The sequence below is a fragment of the Giraffa tippelskirchi genome, chromosome 11 (assembly GCF_054371585.1).
Source record: "Giraffa tippelskirchi isolate mGirTip1 chromosome 11, T2T-mGirTip1v1.2.pri, whole genome shotgun sequence".
In the NCBI taxonomy this organism is placed as follows: domain Eukaryota; kingdom Metazoa; phylum Chordata; class Mammalia; order Artiodactyla; family Giraffidae; genus Giraffa; species Giraffa tippelskirchi.
The window spans coordinates 129,835,351-129,854,732 of record NC_137285.1 but is presented as its reverse complement, the minus strand read 5'-3'; the positions used below and the strand labels follow the sequence as shown (position 1 = coordinate 129,854,732).

The 19,382-nt window shown below is 36.9% G+C and overlaps 1 protein-coding gene across 9 annotated transcripts in view; it reads right to left on the bottom strand.

Annotated features, from left to right (window-relative positions):
- The window catches only part of METTL15 (methyltransferase 15, mitochondrial 12S rRNA N4-cytidine), a 375,213-nt gene that overhangs the window by 204,354 nt on the left and 151,477 nt on the right, over positions 1 to 19,382 (bottom strand). For all 9 annotated transcript variants that reach the window (XR_014069232.1, XR_014069234.1, XR_014069233.1 and 6 more), the window contains exon 4: positions 2,233 to 2,424. Coding sequence is in view for 6 of the 9 variants with exons in the window: in XM_081543521.1 (XP_081399647.1) it covers positions 2,233 to 2,424 (192 nt within the window). In the remaining 3 variants the exon portion in view is untranslated. The remainder of the gene's footprint in view (positions 1 to 2,232; positions 2,425 to 19,382) is intronic.

Below are 19,382 nucleotides of genomic sequence, written 5' to 3'. Positions count from 1 at the left end.
GGGACCCCTAGCCATCCCGCCTGCGACCCTCTCAAAACCTGTGTCTTCTGCGTTGCAGGTGAATCCTTTACTACTGAGAATAGGCATTCAAACAGTAGAGAAGCTAAGATACAAAATCTTTCCCTCCAAATTGAAAGTTATGAGATCTTGTCGTTCCTCCAGAGAACACCGGCTTACAAATTACTACACTTAGGAGAGAAAGAAAATATTAATGTAAGTAGCAATCTATTCATTACCTTATAGTGAAGAATGCAACTGACAGCGGAGCTAGACCCACAAGTCCCTGTAGCTGGGAACTTCTTTCTTCTATATAAGAACTTATTATAATCTGAAAGCTATTGCTGAACTTGGGATAGTACAGAATAAACTATGCTATAACATTCCAGTGTTAAATGGCAACAGGTTAGGAAAGCCTCTTGTATCCACCTTCAGCACAGGGAAATATCAGCTTTGCTTTCAGGATCTGACTGGCCAGATTTATTGGCTTGGACTCCCTCTTCCCATAATACCACTTAGATTAGCATTAAACATCTTTTCATCTCTAACTTTCCTTTTTCTATGAAGTCATGTGAACCAATTTCTCCTTTCTGAATGCCATGTAATTTCTTCAGATCTGTTAACATGTCTGATTAGTCTATGCCATCTACCTGGAAGCCATCCTGCTTTTCAAGATATATTTGCTCAATACTATTTTTATCTATTACATATTGACTTAGAATTTAATTCTCAAGGGCTTATTTTCATGTTCTTAGGGGAGAACCTCAGGAACTCTCAATTCACAGACTACAGTTTGATGATGTCTTTACCTTAACAATATGGGGATTTACAACTACTAACTCAAAGCTTTGTTCATTGTATTTTAGAAGGCATCCTTAGCAAGACACAGTAATAGCAGAAATTTGCTTGACATTTTATTACCTCTGCCCAACAACCTCAATCTCCAAACATGAGAAGACATTTGACCTTTACTATTAGTCACTTGTCTTTAAAGGATTTTTATTTTCTTTTATGATCACATTCTTCACTCCATGAACGCCAATTTGTGCAAAAGAAGGTATAAGGTGCAGAACAAAAAGATTCCAACAAGTATGGGTCACACTCTAAGTTAGCAGGTCATAGCAAAACATGGGGAACAGTCTATGCAGTCTATGTGTGAATAATTTCCAGTAGATGAAGAGGTCTGTGGGGGAAAAAGTCAAAGTCAACTCAATATTACACTGTTGACTTAAATTGGACATTAAACTTCTCATATATAGATCCTTCTGACAGACTAGAAGAAATGTTGAAAAATCTATTTGTTTCAGTACAAATGTTTGTGCAGGTCTAGGACTGCAGATTAGTAACAGGATAGTTTACAAATTTAGATATGAGAAAGTCTAATGTTCTTTTTAGAAAGTAAGCTTCCCAAATATATGGACCATGATACATAATTTGGTGGAGGGGTTGTATAAAATGAGAAAAAAAAAAATGTTTAAGCCTTGTTTTGTAGATACAGGCTATTCAGTTCCTGGGCCAGAGTTGAGCATAGAGACAAGTGCTAATCTAAGCTTTTAAAATTATTTAATTTAAAAGAAGTTATCCTATACTTTCCTAAAATGTGACCCTCTTTGTGGTTATTTAGTATATATTATCTATTTAAATGACGGAAAACAAATGTAATTCCAAGGTGGTGAGGAATGAAGAAGAAATGGAAAGCTGTCTTACACATAGCACTATGTCTGATTCAGTATCATAAATTTTAGATTCTCTGGAGAAGGTTGAAACTTTGTGACTATACAAGAAAAAGGACAAAATATACAATCGCTGACCTCTGGAATCTTGCCTTTTATGCAGTATTCAAAAGAATATGGATTAAGTATAGTCCCTTTTACTTTTCATAAAAGGCATAGTTGGGTCTGCATCAAAATGCAACCATTGTTTCTGTATCATATTTATCAATATTAGAAGCCTAAAAGATCATATTGTATCTGTAAAAAAGAAAATCAATACAAAAGTTATCCTCTTCACTATTTTATGTAAAGACAGCAATGATTTTTCTTTTAGAATCCCAAATCTAGTGAAAGACTAAAGTCTATAATGAGTAGCAAACAAAACTGATTTATTATGTATGGATGGTGTTAGGTGTGGGCGTGTAATGGGAATTCTACAGTCTTAAAAGGAAATTAAATTCAGAATGTTTTTTGAGAAATTGATTTTTTGCTGTAAGGAGAAAAATGCTTTATCAATACTCACCTGTCACCATCCATTCTCATGTCCAAGGGGCCGTCCTTCCGAAGGGAAAAACCTCTTTCAGCGGTATCAAGTTGCATGGAGGAACACCCAAGATCCAAAAGAACTCCATCCAAAGTCCCTGGCTGTACTCCAGCCTTCATTAGTAAGGCTTCTGCCTGGCTGAACTGGCCTAGGATGGCTCGGATCTGTTTACTGGAAATAAGACCAGGAGACGGAAAAAATACTTCTGTTATATTAAAGTCTTTCTTAAGGCCCAGGATCAATGAAAGGGTGCACATTCTATTATTAGCTTATTAAACCAATATATATTTACTAACTGCCAATCACATGCTTTGCATTATATAAAGACATTTGGATAAGGAAACTGTACCTTTGGTTTCAACATAAGAGGTGGGTTAACATAATTTTATTCCTGCTCAGTTCAGTTCAGTTCAGTTGCTCAGTCGTGTCCGACTCTTTGCGACCCCATGAATCGCAGCACGCCAGAACTCCCTGTCCATCACCAACTCCCGGAGTCCACCCAAACCCATGTGCATCGAGTCAGTGATGCCATCCAACCATCTCATCCTCTGTCGTCCCCTTCTCCTCCTGCCCCCAATCCTACCCAGCATCAGGGTCTTTTCCAATGAGCCAACCCTTCACATGAGGTGGCCAAAGTATTGGAGTTTCAGCTTCAACATCAGTCCTTCCAATGAACACCCAGGATTGATCTCTTTTAGGATGGATTGATTGGATCTCCTTGCAGTCCAAGGGACTCTCAAGAGTCTTCTCCAACACCACAGTTCAAAAGCATCAATTCTTCGGCGCTCAGCTTTCTTCACCGTCCAACGCTCACATCCATACATGACCACTGGAAAAACCATAGCCTTGACTAGACAGACTTTTGTTGGCAAAGTAATGTCTCTGCTTTTAAATATGCTGTCTAGGTTGGCCATAACCTTCCTTCCAAGGAGTAAGCGTCTTTTAATTTCATGGCTGCAGTCACCATCAGCAGTGATTTTGGAGCCCAAAAAAATAAAGTCTGACACTGTTTCCACTGTTTCCCCATCTATTTCCCATGAAGCGATGGAACCAGATGCCATGATCTTAGTTTTCTGAACGTTGAGCTTTAAGCCAACTTTTTCACTCTCCTCTTTCACCTTCATCAAGAGGCTCTTTCGTTCTTCTTCACTTTCTGCCATAAGGGTGGTGTCATCCGCATATCTGAGGTTATTGATATTTCTCCTGGCAATCTTGATTCCAGCTTGTGTTTCTTCCAGCCCAGCGTTTCTCATGATGTACTCTACATATAAGTTAAATAAGCAGGGTGACAATATACAGCCTTGATGTACTCCTTTTCCAAATTGGAACCAGTCTGTTGTTCCATGTCCAGTTCTAAGTGTTGCTTCCTGACCTGCATACAGGTTTCTCAAGAGACAGGTCAGGTGGTCTGGTATTCCCATCTCTTTCAGAATTTTCCACAGTTTATTGTGATCCACACAGTCAAAGGCTTTGGCATAGTCAATAAAGCAGAAATAGATGTTTTTCTGGAACTCTCTTGCTTTCTCGATGATCCAGTGGATATTGGCAATTTGATCTCTGGTTCCTCTGACTTTTCTAAAACCAGCTTGAACATCTGGAAGTTCACGGTTCACATACTGCTGAAGCCTGGCTTGGAGAATTTTGAGCATTACTTTACTAGCATGTGAGATGAGGGCAATTGTGCGGTAGTTTGAGCATTCTTTGGCATTGCCTTTCTTTGGGATTGGAACAAAAACTGACCTTTTCCAGTCCTGTGGCCACGTCTGTGTTTTCCAAATTTGCTGGCATATTGAATGCAGCACTTTCACAGCATCACCTTTGAGGATTTGAAATAGCTCAACTGGAATTCCATCACCTCCACTAGCTTTGTTCATAGTGATGCTTTCTAAGGCCCACTTGACTTCACATTCCAGGATGTCTGGCTCTAGGTGAGTGATCACACCATTGTGATTATCTGGGTCGTGAAGATCTTTTTTGTACAGTTCTGTGTATTCTTGCCACCTCTTCTTAATATCTTCTGCTTCTGTTAGGTCCATACCATTTCTGTCCTTTATCGAGCCTATCTTTGCATGAAATGTTCCTTTGGTATCTCTAATTTTCTTGAAGAGATCTCTAGTCTTTCCCAATCTGTTGTTTTCCTCTATTTCTTTGCACTGATCGCTGAGGAAGGCTTTCTTATCTCTCCTTGCTATTCTTTGGAACTCTGCATTCAGATGGGAATATCTTTCCTTTTCTCCTTTGCTTTTCGCTACTCTTCTCTCCCCAGCTATCTGTAAGGCCTCCTCAGACAGCCATTTTGCTTTTTTGCATTTCTTTTCCATGGGGATTTTCTTGATCCCTGTCTCCTGTACAATGTCATGAACCTCTGTCCATAGTTCATCAGGCACTCTGTCTATCAGGTCTAGTCCCTTAAATCTATTTGTCACTTCCACTGTATACTCATAAGGGATCTGATCTAGGTCATATCTGAATGGTCTAGTGGTTTTCCCTACTTTCTTCAATTTAAGTCTGAATTTGGCAATAAGCAGTTCATGATCTGAGCCACAGTCTGCTCCTGGTCTTGTTTTTGCTGACTGTATAGAGCTTCTCCATTTATTCCTGCTAATGAACACAATTTATTTACACCTGAGTGAAGGTATAGAAGTTCATGAATTAGAAAAATTCCCTTGTCAGACAAGTCTTTTTATTTTTTCCTAAAAAAAAAAATTAAAAAAAAAAGTTCTTAAATCTATGGGCTGGGAAACATATGCCATTCCATCAGAGGAATAAACCCTCGTGCAGTGTTTGTGGGAGTGAAAACTGGTACAGGGACTATGGAAAACAGTATGGAGGTTCCTCGAAAGATTAAAAATAGAACTATCATATTATCTAGCAATTCCATTTCTGGGAATATATCCAAAAGAAATAAAAACACTATGTTGAACTGATATCAGCACCCTCATATTCATCACAGTATTTTTTACAACAGTCAAGTCATTAAAACAACCTAAGGGCCCATCAAAGGGAGAATGGATAGAGAACTTAAGATGCATATGTATGTATTTATAGATCTACATATATAGGTATACATATAATATTATTCAGCCATAAAAAAGAAGAAAATCTTGCCATTTGTGACAACATGATGGATCGCAGCATTATGCAAAGTCAAAGACAAACACTGTATGATCTCATTTATATGTGAAATCTTGAGAGAGAGGAGGGAGGGTGAAAGGGAACTATGCTCGTAAAAAAAAAGAGAGAGCAGACTTGTGGTTTCCAGAGGTGGCGGGTGAGGAAACGGGAACTGAATGAAGGTGGTCAAAAGGTACAAACTTATGGATAAATAAGTACTAGGGATGTAATGTACAATGATGGTGATAGTTAATACTTATTTATGTGTAGTACTTATGAAATACTATTTATGTGTAGTATTTATGAAAGTTGTATTTATGTGTAGTATTTATGAAAGTTGTTAGTAGAATAAATCCTAAGAATTCTCATCACAAGCAAAAAAAAATCTCTTTTCTCTTGTATTTATATGAGATGATGGGTGTTAACTAAGCAATGTGGAAATCATTTCATAATATATGTAAGTCAAATCATTGTGCTGGATACTCTAAACTTGTAAAGTGTTAAATGTCACTATATATGGTGTTATGTATCACTGTATAATTACTATCTCAATAAAGCTGGAAAAAATAAATTTAACCTAGTAAATAAATTTAAATAGAATATGTAATTAAACAGAAAAAAGACAGGTCAAACATCTTCAAGCCAACCATTTTAACTTTCTCCATATTCTTCACATAATTCAGGATAGAGAAGCTATGCAACTCTACACTTGAAGAATGAAACTATGGCTAAAATAAATGCCTTCTTGCGGAAATAATGTTTTGGCTCTCAGCAGGAATTCTGAAGTGAATGGAATATTCAGAATCAACAGATTGGCAAGGAGCTGGGATCACTTTACAACTATATTAATTCTCCTTTCTACACAAAGTGAGATGCTGCCTTCAGGGTTCTTTAGAAGCCCAAGGGCAACTGGCATGCATTTTGGAAGGGGAAAAAGAAGGGAAAAAAATGGTCAACACTCCCAAGACCTCATTTTTCCATCTACAGGTGTGTGGAGTAAGTGTGGATTTCAACAGTGTTGGGAGTTCACATTTATTAGATTTACTTATATGTGATGTTGCTTAAGGAGAATTTCACAGCTCATTGGCAATTTTTTTCTCAAATTTCAATGGAGAAAATGATTTTCAGATTCACTCACCAAATACTCACTGAATATCCGCTATGTGTCAGGCATTATGCTATTCTGAGGTATACAAAGATTAATAAAGTATGGCTTTCTGAGCTTTGAGTTGACAGGAAGAGATGCATTAATAATTTGCAAAACAACCCAATGGGTGCTAAGAGAAGAAAGACAAACAAACTGCTAGGTCTGTATTTGGAAAATATAAAATTAATGCTAATACTAGCATTGAAAACAGAAATAGTAGAATCTTGGGATTGGACGGTAACTCACAAATCACTTATTCCAATTATTTAACTGATGTTTCAATCTTTTCCCTTTCCACCATCACTGCTGGGGGGCAGAGTATGGAGGAGACTCTTTTAATCATTTTTCATTCACCTCATTGGTGAGGAAGGGATTTCCATTCTAAGATTATGAAAATGGTCAAGCAAACACTCGGCACTCAACAGTGGACAGATGAGACTGACAGTTTATTAATCACATCCATTCACAGCTCAGGGGAGGAGGACACCAAATGCCATGCACAGCTACACAGGTGCTGCATTTTGGAACAGAGTGGACTGACAGAGGCTGTGGGAAGCAGATTTTATCATATCAAGAGAGTGGGGTGCCACATGCCCACAAATGAATGTGTTGGCTTGTGTGAATAATCCCATGGGCTGGAAGGGAACGGAAACCTGCTAATCAGGGATAAGCAGGTATTATGCCTGATCCCTTTGATAAGGAGTGTTGTTTAGTTAGGAGCCTTCTCAGTGGAAGCACAGTGGGGTAAAGAACTTGTGGTTAGGCTATTCAGAGTTCTTCCAGTTTGCTCCAGATGTCAAGAATACATCTAGGTATATTCTTGGCTTAAACTTTATGGCTTACATCATGGTCACTTAGCCTGGGTTTGAACATTCCCAGTAATAAAAACTCACTATTGTTTTTTGTTTTCTTTTGGTCGGTTGTTCTTTAGTTAAGTTGATGGCTGCTGCCTCACTATTTCTATAACTTCTGTCCCAGGTATCAGCCCATGGAAAACAATTAAAAACCATGGCAGCCTCTTACACATCTATTATTAGCTATTGTAAGGGATATTTGTTGGCTACCTCTTAGTTGCCAGTCTCTCTGTTACAGAAAGTGAAAGTGTGAGTCACTCAGTCATGTTCGACTCTTTGCTATCCCATGGACTGTATCCCTCCAGACTCTTCTGTCCATGGAATTCTCCAGGCAAGAATCCTGGAGTGGTTTGCCATTCTCTTCTTTAAGGAATCTTCCCAACCCATAGATAGAACCTGGGTCTGCTGCACTGCAGGCAGATAGATGCTTTACCATCTGAGCCACTAGGAAGACTCTCTGTTCCAACAGGACCTCAAAAAAATTTTGAGGTCCCGTGTATTTTGGGAGAGACTGATCATATCGATGCTGGTTTATATGTCAACTTGGCTTGGCAAAAGTACCTGGTTATTTAAAAAAACACTGATCAAGGTATCATTGTGAAGATTTTTTTAGATGTGGCTACCATTAAAATCAGTTCCACTTAAGTAAAGGATGGGCTTCCTTGGTGGCTCAGTGGTAAAGAATCTGCCTGCAATGCAGGAGAAGCAGGAGATGTGGGTTCAATCCCTGGGTCTGAAAGATCCCCTGGAGGAGGGCATGGCAACCCACTCTAGTATTCTTACCTGGGAAATCCCATGGACAGAATAAAGGTTATTACTTTCTGTAATGTAGATATGCATTATCCAATCAGATGAAAACCCTTGAGAGCAAAAAATGAGGTTTCCCAGAGGAAAAAGAAATTTAGTCGCAAGACTATAGTATTATCTCCCATCAGACTTTCTAGTCTACTGGCCTATCCTACCATTTCAGTCTTGCCAGTCCCTACAATGCCAGTCAATTCCCTGAGACATATGTGTGTGTGTGTGTGTGTGTGTGTGTGTGTGTATCTCCTACTGGTTTCTTTCTCCTGATAAGCTAATTGGCACACATGACCCTATGGCCCCTATAATTTCTTCTAAGATTGGCATGCATCACAACTCTGGCCAGTAAGGTTCAAGAGATATTTCCCAGGGATTTGAGGAAAGAAAATTCTTTTCTTCCAATGAGCTATGGGAAGAAAATGTGTTTTTCAGACTCTCACTTGATATGAAAAAGCACATAGCCCTGATCATTGACAGCAGATATCTTGACTCAAGATATAGACAGGGTGGAAGCCAATTTGGCCAAAACTCTACAAAGCAGAGAGAAAGATTAAACAGGCCATTAGACTGACCTCTATCCAACTTGTCCCTGAACTTTTGAGTTAGCCCATAAATTACTTTTGTTATTTAAAACCAGTTCGATTTCTTTTTCTTTTACTTGCAATGGAAAACATAACTATCATAGCTATCATGCTCCTCACGTGTTCATTTCTCTACATCATACACCGCATGTCTTCTGCTATTTTCCATACAAAAAGTCTTTTACCATGCTAGCTACTCTTTTCTAAATGCATCCCAATTGACCTATGTCTCTCAATCTGAACTCCATAATGATCAGCATGAAATAAATTCTTGCTTCTTTTGTTCTAGTTATATTAACACAGCTCCAGATCAAAATGATTTTAGAATTCGTTTCACACTGTTGACTTATACTATCTAAAATTGTTGTACGTGACTACTAAGTCTGTTTCCTCCATATTGTTCTGTGTGGTTTTGTTTTGTTAATTATTATAGATCTAGTACAATTTCTAACCTACATATTTTCTACAACCTTTAGGATCGAGGTTTTATACTGAACTATAGGAATCTTCTTTACACTGCAGCAAAAGCCTCAAACAAATCACTACTGCCAAGTCTTAATTCCTTAGGCATTAGAGCCCTGTTGTTGTTTGGTAGCTCAGTCATGTCTCACTCTGCAACCCCATGGACAGAAGCACATTAGGCTTCCCTATCCTTCACCATCTCCCAGACCTTGCTCAAACTCACGTCCATTGAGTTGGTGATGCCATCCAACCATTTCATCCTCTGTCATCCCCTTCTCCTCCTGCCTTCAATCTTTCCCAGCATCAGGGTCTTTTCAAATGAGTCAGTTCTTCGCATCAGGTGGCCAAAGTATTGGAGCTTCAGCTTCAGGATCAGTTCTTCCAATGAATATTTAGGATTGATTTCCTTTAGGACTGACTGGTTTGATCTCCTTGCAGTCCAAGGGACTCTCAAGAGTCTTCTCCAACACCACAGTTCAAAAGCATCAACTTTTCAGTGCTCAGCCTTCTTTATGGTCCAACTCTCAACATCCAAACATGACTACTGGAAAAACCATAGTTTTGACTATACGGCCTTTGTCGGCAAAGCAGGCTAAAGTACAGCCCTAGCTTACTTAAAGCTAATATATTTTTAAAAGAAAAATAACATCTTATAGGAGATGTTTGCATTCTTGGATGCCCTCAAACGTAAGTGTTTAGCACTAACATTCTGATAATTTTAGGCTTGACAAAGAGTAAGTAAGAAAAATGTAATTCTCACCATAATCATATACAAATATAAAAATATCATGTGGGGAGATAATATACCATGAGGCAACACCACAAAGGAAATCATGTGTTTAAGGCAGAGTTTTCTGATGCTCAATCACTTATGTTTCTAGAGTTGGATTATTCTCAGAGTGAAGAAATCATCTAAAAGTTTACCAACCAGCTGTTGAAAACTTAACCTTAACTTCAGACCCTGGGGCATTATTTCACATATGCAACAATATTGAGGTTAATTTTCCTGGATAAGCAATTCCATGGTCACTTTTTTCTTTCTTCTCTGTTTTCTTTCCTTTCTCTCTCCCTCTCTCCCTCAGGTCCTCTCTCCTCCTTCCCTTCCTCTCTCTTCTTCTTCTATCCAAGTTTTGGGTTCTTAGTATTTCTGCATATGTATTTCACAAGTGTTATATTACAAGTAACAAAAAAAATGTGAATTGGCCAGAGAGGATCACAATATTCACAAAAGCAGAGAGAAACCAGTACATCTAGCCATAACTACAAACACAGAATCTGTTTAAATCATTGTCATCATTTGTCATTACCTTAGGATCCCTAGGATGTAAATACAATGTTGCTTGTAACTCAAAGTACATGTTACATGAGAATGATTCTACAAACCAACCCCAAGAAAATTAAGGCACTTAGCAATAGCATGTCAATAATACTCTGGTTGCTGGAAGCCATTTTTGAGGCTTTGACTATGATAAGTATTGGCAATCTTGACTCTGGCAAGTCATCCGTACTTAGATTACAACTCTGGGTGTGTCTTATTATAAAGGACTCTAGTACATACTGAAGCTGGTGATATAAGAGTAGCTACTACACATTCTGTATTTGATTTAGAATTGAACATGGAACTTCATCATTCCTCTAATTGCATAGTTTAATGATAGGAGTTAAGGATAGATTTGCTGTGTTGTTGCTTGGTAGCTAAGTTGTGCCCAACTCTTTTGTGACCCCATAGACTATAGCCTGCCAGGCTCCTCTGTCCATGGGATTTCCCAGGCAAGAATACTGGAGCGGGTTGTCATTTCCATCTCCAGGGGATCTTCCCGACCCAGGGATCAAACTTGCAACTCCTGTTGTCAGGCCGATTCTTTACCACTGAGCAACCTGAGAAGCCAAGGACAGATTACCCCACACATTATAAAAGTGGATCTAGATTTTTCCTAAAAGAACAAATCATTTACCTGTGAAGGAACTGAGATCTCAGACACGGATATGGAAAGAGATTCAGGCTTGAAAGGATAGTTAGCAATGTAATTTATTAGAACTGGCTCAGTCACTTAAACTGAGGCATCAAGTCAGGATCAGCAACAAAGGCAAGTTAATGTTAAGTCACCTATGCTGCATACTTAGGCCATCTTCAATCCATTATCAGAAGCCCTGTGGTGAAATCTGAGAGTACAGTGAGCTAGCAGAGGAATATGTAGAGAACTCTGTTCATATGGAGCAGACTCACAAGCAGCACAATGTAAAGAAGGGAAAAAAACAAATTTTTCTTAAGAAGATGCCAAGAACAGCACTCATATACTTAAAGTTCATTTCAGGGCTCACTTCATCATATACTTTAATCACTCATTTTGTGTGTGCATTTGGGGGGCATACCCAGGTGATAACTTCCATAATTAGAAGAGTAAAATACAACTTGTTTTTTTTGGGGGGAGGGGTGATGGTAGTGATGGTTTGAATACGGTAGACCCAAGCCCTTCTAACATTAGCATCAGCATTAACCCATGAAATCCCAGCGTGCTACTTTTTTCCAGTCGTTAAATTTTATTGGTCTGTAGGCAAAGAGCAGGGCCCTTGGCTGCTTTTACCACTTCATTAGGCAACCCTCAAACAAGGAATTTGGAGGGAGCTAAACTGGTGGATAAAAGTATAGTTCCTATTTGGGCAATGGTAAGAGCAAACATTTGTGGAATGCTTTCCATGTACTAGACCCTGGGCTAACTGCTTTATACTTATTAAATCATTTCATCCTTATGATAACCTGATAACCCTATGAGCTAGGCACATTATAACACATACTTTACAGATGAAGAAACAAGAGCAGAGAATGAAGCCAGTGACCCAAGCCATATAGCTAGTAAATGGCGGAATTAGAGTGTAAACTCAGTCCAACCTGGCTCAAGAGGCATGTTCTTAACCGCCACACTGTAACCTCTCAAGCTTCTATTTAGTGCCATTTCAGATCTCAAATTCTTCACCATTTTAACCTTGTAATGACCCATAAATCTGCCTAGTTTGCCTGATTTTTTTTATTAAAATGCTTTAGTTATTTTTAATGTTTGCCATCTCTTCATAGCTATAGGTCAGCAGATTCAGTACTCAACAAATACTTGCTGAAAAAGGAATATCTACCAGGTACTGGATATAGGAACATACAAATGAACAAGAGCACACGATATAGAAAGGCATATACACAAGTGTATATAAATCATTGTGGAGATGGTTTATTTCTTCTTAAAACAACAGTGAGAGAGAAGAGAGGGGAAACTGCATCATAAGACTTACGTTTAAATCTTAGCTCTGATACTTATAGTGTAATGGGCGTATGAAAATTATTAACCCTGTGGTATTGGACAAGTTATTTAATATCCCTCAGTTTTAGTTTCATGCGTCTCGCGGTGTTTTAAGGTTTTCCTTGTTGAAGCAGCCTGGTATGAAAGAAATATCTCAGTAAGTTCTGGAGTCAGACTGAATCAGATTATTAACTTTTTAATCATTTATTCCTTTACAACTCAGATTCTTCATTTGTACCATTTAGACAACGGAGCAATTCCAAATGCATAAAGCTTTTGTGAAGTGTATGTTAGTCAGTGTATATGAGAACACCCACTAAGAGGCCTATGCAAAGGGAGGCCCTCAGTAAACGTTACCTCTCCCTCTGCTCCAGGCTGCTTTTCTTCCCTTAGAGATTCTTTTCATGATTTGGTCACTGTGCTGCCAATTGAAAGCTAGGAGCAATGGTAAAGATTTGCTCCAAGCACACCAAATCCAGGGCCATACTGACTATAAAGAATTCTTCTCCAGTCTCTTTTATGTGCTGCTAGTGGGCTGTATTTCTTCTTCCATTTCACCATGCTCCTGTTATAGTTTGAGAACTGTTCACTTTTTGATATGTTAATGCTTACCATACCACATAAGGGTCCATGATATTTTGATTTTGATATTAATTGCAATCACTTTTTAAGTACTATTAAAATATACTCTTGCTTAAAGAATATTTCTACACACTGTAGAGATGGAATGAAAACAAAATTATTTTTGTTCCATGTAACCTGCTCAAAATCTTTGACAGCATTATCTTTACTGACTATTGTCTTTCCCTTCAGGAAATATTTGCTAAAAATTGATTTGGTCATTCACAACTCATATATTGACTTAAAGAAAGCACATTTTAGAAAGGATGAAATGTAATTATATTTCTATCTTTCAGCAACCCTTTCAAAATGTATTCAGTGGAATAATATTCATCTGTTCTGGAATAACAGTATAGGAGGCTGGATTACTTTTCCACTTGCTAACATCTAACAGATAGTTGGAAGGCTACTGTGAATTGCAGACACAGTTAGTCCAGAAATTAGACTATCCAATACTCAGCTACAAGAACAAACAACAAATGAATACTTACTGGGAAGCTAATAAATGTCAGGCACTGATTTAGATACTTGCAATACAAATAAATAAAATATAACATTCCAATGACTACAGAACATATGTTTCAGGGGATAATCAAAATCAATATATTCAATGACTTATATTTCTGTCTACAGCAGTTCAGCTTGATCAGACCAATCATCCCAATGAAAAAACCCTAGAAAAGCTGAATAAGCTAATTAAAAGTAGTTGTTTGAAGGGATCAGAGAGCTATAAGCATAACTGAGATTTGAGGAGAGAAAAAGAAAGTGCAAACAAATGAACCCAACACTGGAGTGGTTTCCCCCATCAAAGCCTTTGTTGGTTTGCAAGTGGAAGCTGAGAGACTAAGAAACTAAGAACTCTGAGCATCCTCATAGGATGAGGGACAAAGATTGAATTTAGAATCCATTTAATGGATATGACCAGACCATAGTCCCAGAATTTCAGCTGGGATATAAAAGGGCTAAAACTAGTGGAAGAGTAGACCAAAAATAGATCACACAAAGACAGAAATCCAATTTCCAATCAGTTCAATTCATGTTGCACTAGGGTGTTATGTTCTTAGATGAACTGCCTGATAGAAGCAATAGTAGCTATCTGGAGGAAACTATCTTTCATGCTTTCAAAATAACTCCAAGACTTCTTAAAAACAACCTGGAGTGCATTGCCATTTCCTCCTCCAGGGGATCTTCCCGACCCAGGGATCGAACCTGCATCTCTTGCCTCTCCTGCATTTGCAGTTTTTTTTTTTTTTTTTTTTAACCACTAGTACCACCTGAGATGGAGAAGGCAATGGCACCCCACTCCAGTACTCTTGCCTGGAAAATCCCATGGACGGAGGAGCCTGGTAGGCTGCAGTCCATGGGGTCGCTAAGAGTCGGACACGACTGAGCGACTTCACTTTCACTTTTCCCTTTCATGCACTGGAGAAGGAAATGGCAACCCACTCCAGTATTCTTGCCTGGAGAATCCCAGGGACGGCGGAGCCTGGTGGGCTGCCGTCTATGGGGTCGCACAGAGTTGGACACGACTGAAGCGACTTAGCAGCAGCAGCAGCAGCAACCACCTGAGAAGCCCTCTTAAAAACAACATGTGGAATCAAATAAAAAATAACTAGATAAACCCACCCTAAGCAATAGATAGCAGAAACAGATAAACAGGATACAGAATAGAATTATTGGAATGGGCTTTAAAATATTAACATGTTCATGAGACACAGATGACAAATTCAGTAATATCAGCCTTAAATGACTCTACAGAAAATAGCAAGATGAAAATTAGATCAAAATGGAAAACAGAAAAATATAATAATTGAAATTAAGAATTCAATAGATAGGTTTAAGAGCAGCTTAGAAATAGCTCAAGAAAAGATTAGTGACATGGAGGATAGTTTAGTAGAAAGTATTAAGACTTCAAGGCACAGGAAATAATTTGAAAATACAGAAAAAAAGCATAAGAGACATGTAACATGGTAAGGAGATCTAACATATGTATAGCTGGAATTCCAAAGGAGAGGAGACAGAAAATCAAGTAAAAGCAATATTTAAAGATATAGTAGCCAAGAATTAAAAAAAATGATTCAACATTTGAAGACTATATATTCAAAATACACTTCAAGGAGGATAGAAACATAAAACATCCTGGGATCATAATAGTAAAATTTGTGAAGACAAAAGGAAAGTAAATATTAAGAGCATCCAGAAGGAAAAAAAAATACATTAGATTTCATGGGAGCAACAGTCAGAACCAAAATAAACCCAGAAGACAAAACTAACTGGCAAATTGTCTGCAAAACTGAAAATACAAAGATATTTTGAGACATTCACCAATAGGAGACCCATACAAAAAGACAACTACAAAATGGCTTTCTTCAAGTAGAAGGAATATATTCTCCAAGAAGGCAAATCATGATGGAAGAAAGAGCAGTGAAATGTGTAAATATATGGGCAAATCCAGATGAATAATGATTACATAAAAATAATTTCTTATAGGTTCAATATATATATGTAGAGTTAAAATATACAATAGTGGCACAAAAGACACTATGTAGTTATATGTTATAAATCCTTGAAATTCCAATGTACAGAAAGAGGCTAAAGTACTAATTTACATTAGACGTTCATAAAGCAGTTTATTGTGATCTCTAGGGTAATCTTAAAAAGTATTGTACACTAATGTAAAACAAATAAGCAAATAGAGCAGATAGATAACAAGATAATAAAAAATAAATAACAAAAAAGGTGGCAATAAAGAAGAGAAAAAGGAAAAAAGAACAAATTGACACATTAAAAAACTAGCAGGAAGATGGTACACAGATCCAAACCCAAATACACCAGTAATTATAATAAATATTCTTGGACAAAATACTCTAATTATAAAAAGATTTTCAAAATCCAGTGATATGCTGCTTACAAAAGACAACTAATAGGACACAGAGAAGTCAAAAATAAGAAGATGGAAAAAGTGCTGTGCAAACATTACACAAAAGGAAGGTAATACAGTATCAGATACAGCAGACAGAAATATTACTAGAAGTAAAAAGAGATACTTTATCATGATAAAAGGGTCAAATCTGCCAACTGGCATGTGAATTACAAATCTTTATATCTCTATTAATAAAATTTTAAAATATAAAGCAAAATTGATGGAACTAAAAGCAGATGGATAAATATGTAACCATAAGAGTAGATTTAAAAATATCACTCTTAGTAAACATTGACTAAGCAGAACATATAGAAAATGTGAAATATTTAATTATCAAGTTTGATGTAATTGACACAAAAAACTCCACACTTCACACAATGTATATATTTTAAAAGACACATTTAATATGTAAAAAAATAGACTATCTGCTGGGGCTATCAGACTAGTTTCATCACATTTCAAAGGGCTGATAACATATAGGGTGTATTTTCTAAGTTCAGTGGAATTTAATGAAAATGCAACACACCAAAACTTGTGGAATGCTTCTAAAACCCTTACTGAGAAAAATTCACATAATTAAATGTACATAAAATCAAATGAGAATCAATGATCTATACATTCATTTTTTAGAAATTAAAGACAACATCAACAATCTATGGAAAGGATAAAAAATGATATGCACATTAAGTGACTGACAAGAGGTTAATACCCAAAATGTACAAAGAGCTCATAAAACACAATATCAGACAAAGAACTCAAACAAAAAACGGCAGAAGACCTAAACAGACATTTCTCCAAAGAAGACATAAAGATAGCTCACAGGCACATAAAATTAAAGATGTTCAACATTATTAATTATTAGAGAAATGCAAATCAAAACTGTAATGAGGTATCACCTCACACTGGTCAGAATGGCTATTAACAACAGGTCTACAAATAATAAATGCTGGAGAGGATGTGGAGAAAAGGGAACACTCCTTCACTGTTGGTGGGAATATAAATTAGTGTAGCCACTATGGAAAACACTATGCAGCATCTTTAAAAAACAAAAAATAGAAGTACCATATGATCCAGCAATTTCACTCTTGTGTATATATCCAGAAAAAACAAAAACTAATTTGAAAAGATACATGCACTCTGAGACATAGAAGCAATCCAAGTAAGTACCCATCAACAGACAACTGACTTAAGAAGATGTGGTGTATATATATATATACATATATATGAAAATGAAACAGTTAGTTGCTCAGTCGTGTTTGACTCCTTGTGACACCACGGACTGTACGTAGCCCAGCAGGCTCCTCTGTCCATGAAATCTGCTAGGCAGGAATGCTGGAGTAGGTAGCCATTCCAGCTACCCATAAATATATATGTATATATATATATACATGCAATAGAATGTCAGCCATAACAAGAATGAAATATTGCCATTTGCAGCAATATGGATGAACCTAGAGGATATTATAAATAAGTCAAATGGAGAAAGACAAATACTCTATAATATCACTTATATGTGAGAAAATAATACAAATGAATATATATACAAAACAAACACAGATTTACGGACATGGAAAACAAACTTGTGGTTACCAAAGAGGAGAGGGAGGAGGGGAGCAACAAGTAAGGAGTATGGGATTAACAGAAATTATTATACATAAAATAAATAAGGATTTACTGTGTAGCACAGCAAAAGTATGCCCAAATCTTGTGACCGCCTCTAATGGAATATAATCTGCAAAAAACAAAACCAAAACCAAAAAAATAGTATCACTATGCCCTATACCTAAAACTAACAAAATTGTAAATCAGCTATATTTCAATAATACTAATAAAACAGCAGATTAAATGCCTAAAAAAGGGCAGAAAATTATGAATATAAGAGCCAAAAAATATAGAAATGGAACAATAGAAATAATTAAAGAAACATCAAAAATTTGTTCTTTGAAAATACTAAGAAAATTGTTTAATCCCTTAGGATAATCAAGAAGAAAGAATGAACAAAGTACTAACATGATAGATAAAAAAAGAACACAACACCATGGACCCCACAGGCATTAAAAATACTATAGGACATTATTAAAAACTTTATGCTAATAAATTTGAAATTTAGATCAAATGAAAAAAATTCTCAGAAAAATCATAACTTACTAAAATGGCCCTATGGGAAAATGTAAAATATAAACAGTACTAAATCTATTAAGAAACTAAATTTGCAAATATAAACGCTTCAGAGAAGACAACAAGCAGAAATGGCTTCAACATGAATTCTTCCAAACATTTAAAATAGCATCAGTTTTATATAAACCCTTTCAGAGAAGAGGAAAAGAGATATTCACAAAGCCAGCACAATCCTGCTATGAAATTAAGTACGTATTACACTTAAATATGCAGCTCAGATGGTAAAGAATCTGCCTGCAATGTAGAAGACCCGGGTTCGATCCCTGGGTCGGAAAGAGCCTCTGGAGAAGGGAATGGCAATCCACTCCAGTATTCTTGCCTGGAAAATCTCATGGACAGAGGAGCCTGGCTACAGTCCATGGGGTCACAAAGAGTTGGACATGACTGAGCGACTAATACTACTACTACATTTAAAAAAAGAGAAAAACTAAGGGCCAATCTTTCTCATGGGCAAAAAACCCCACAAAAACCCAAATTAATAAAATATGACCCAGAGGGATGGGATGGGGAGGGAGTCCAGGATGGGACTAGGATGGGATGGATGGGATAGGGGGTCCAGGAAGGGGAACACATGTAAACCCATGGCTGATTCATGTCAATGTATGGCAAAAACTATTACAATATTGTAAAGTAATTAGCCCCCAACTAAAATAAATAAATTTGTTAAAAAAAAAAAAAGTAAGGTAAAAATAAATAAATAAATAAAATAAAATATGAACATATGATATCACTAGGTTGACATCCAGTTGGCAAGATCCAAGAAGCAGCTGAGCATGCAATAGTACTGAAACTAAGGAAAGAGGTCAGGGCTGGAGAAATAACTTTTGTAATTGTCTTAAGATGGCAGGGATTTAGTAAAACTTTATTAAATGAATATATAGCAGTATTTTAAAAAGGAAGAATTCTTCTAGTCTCAGTTTCAGGCCAATCTAATTGGGAAATAGATGTCTAATATTAAAAGAAATACCAAATAAAAATGCAATTTTCCCAAATACATGGCCTAGAGAAAGTTTCATCACATTTGGGCCCCTCATAGGGATGTTTCCTTTATTTTATATTATAAAAGACATTGGAAAATGAACAAGCAAGAATTCTAGTAAGAAAATGTGTTTTGTAAGAACTGCTTACTTGCTTAATTTTCTTAGTATCTCACTTTAT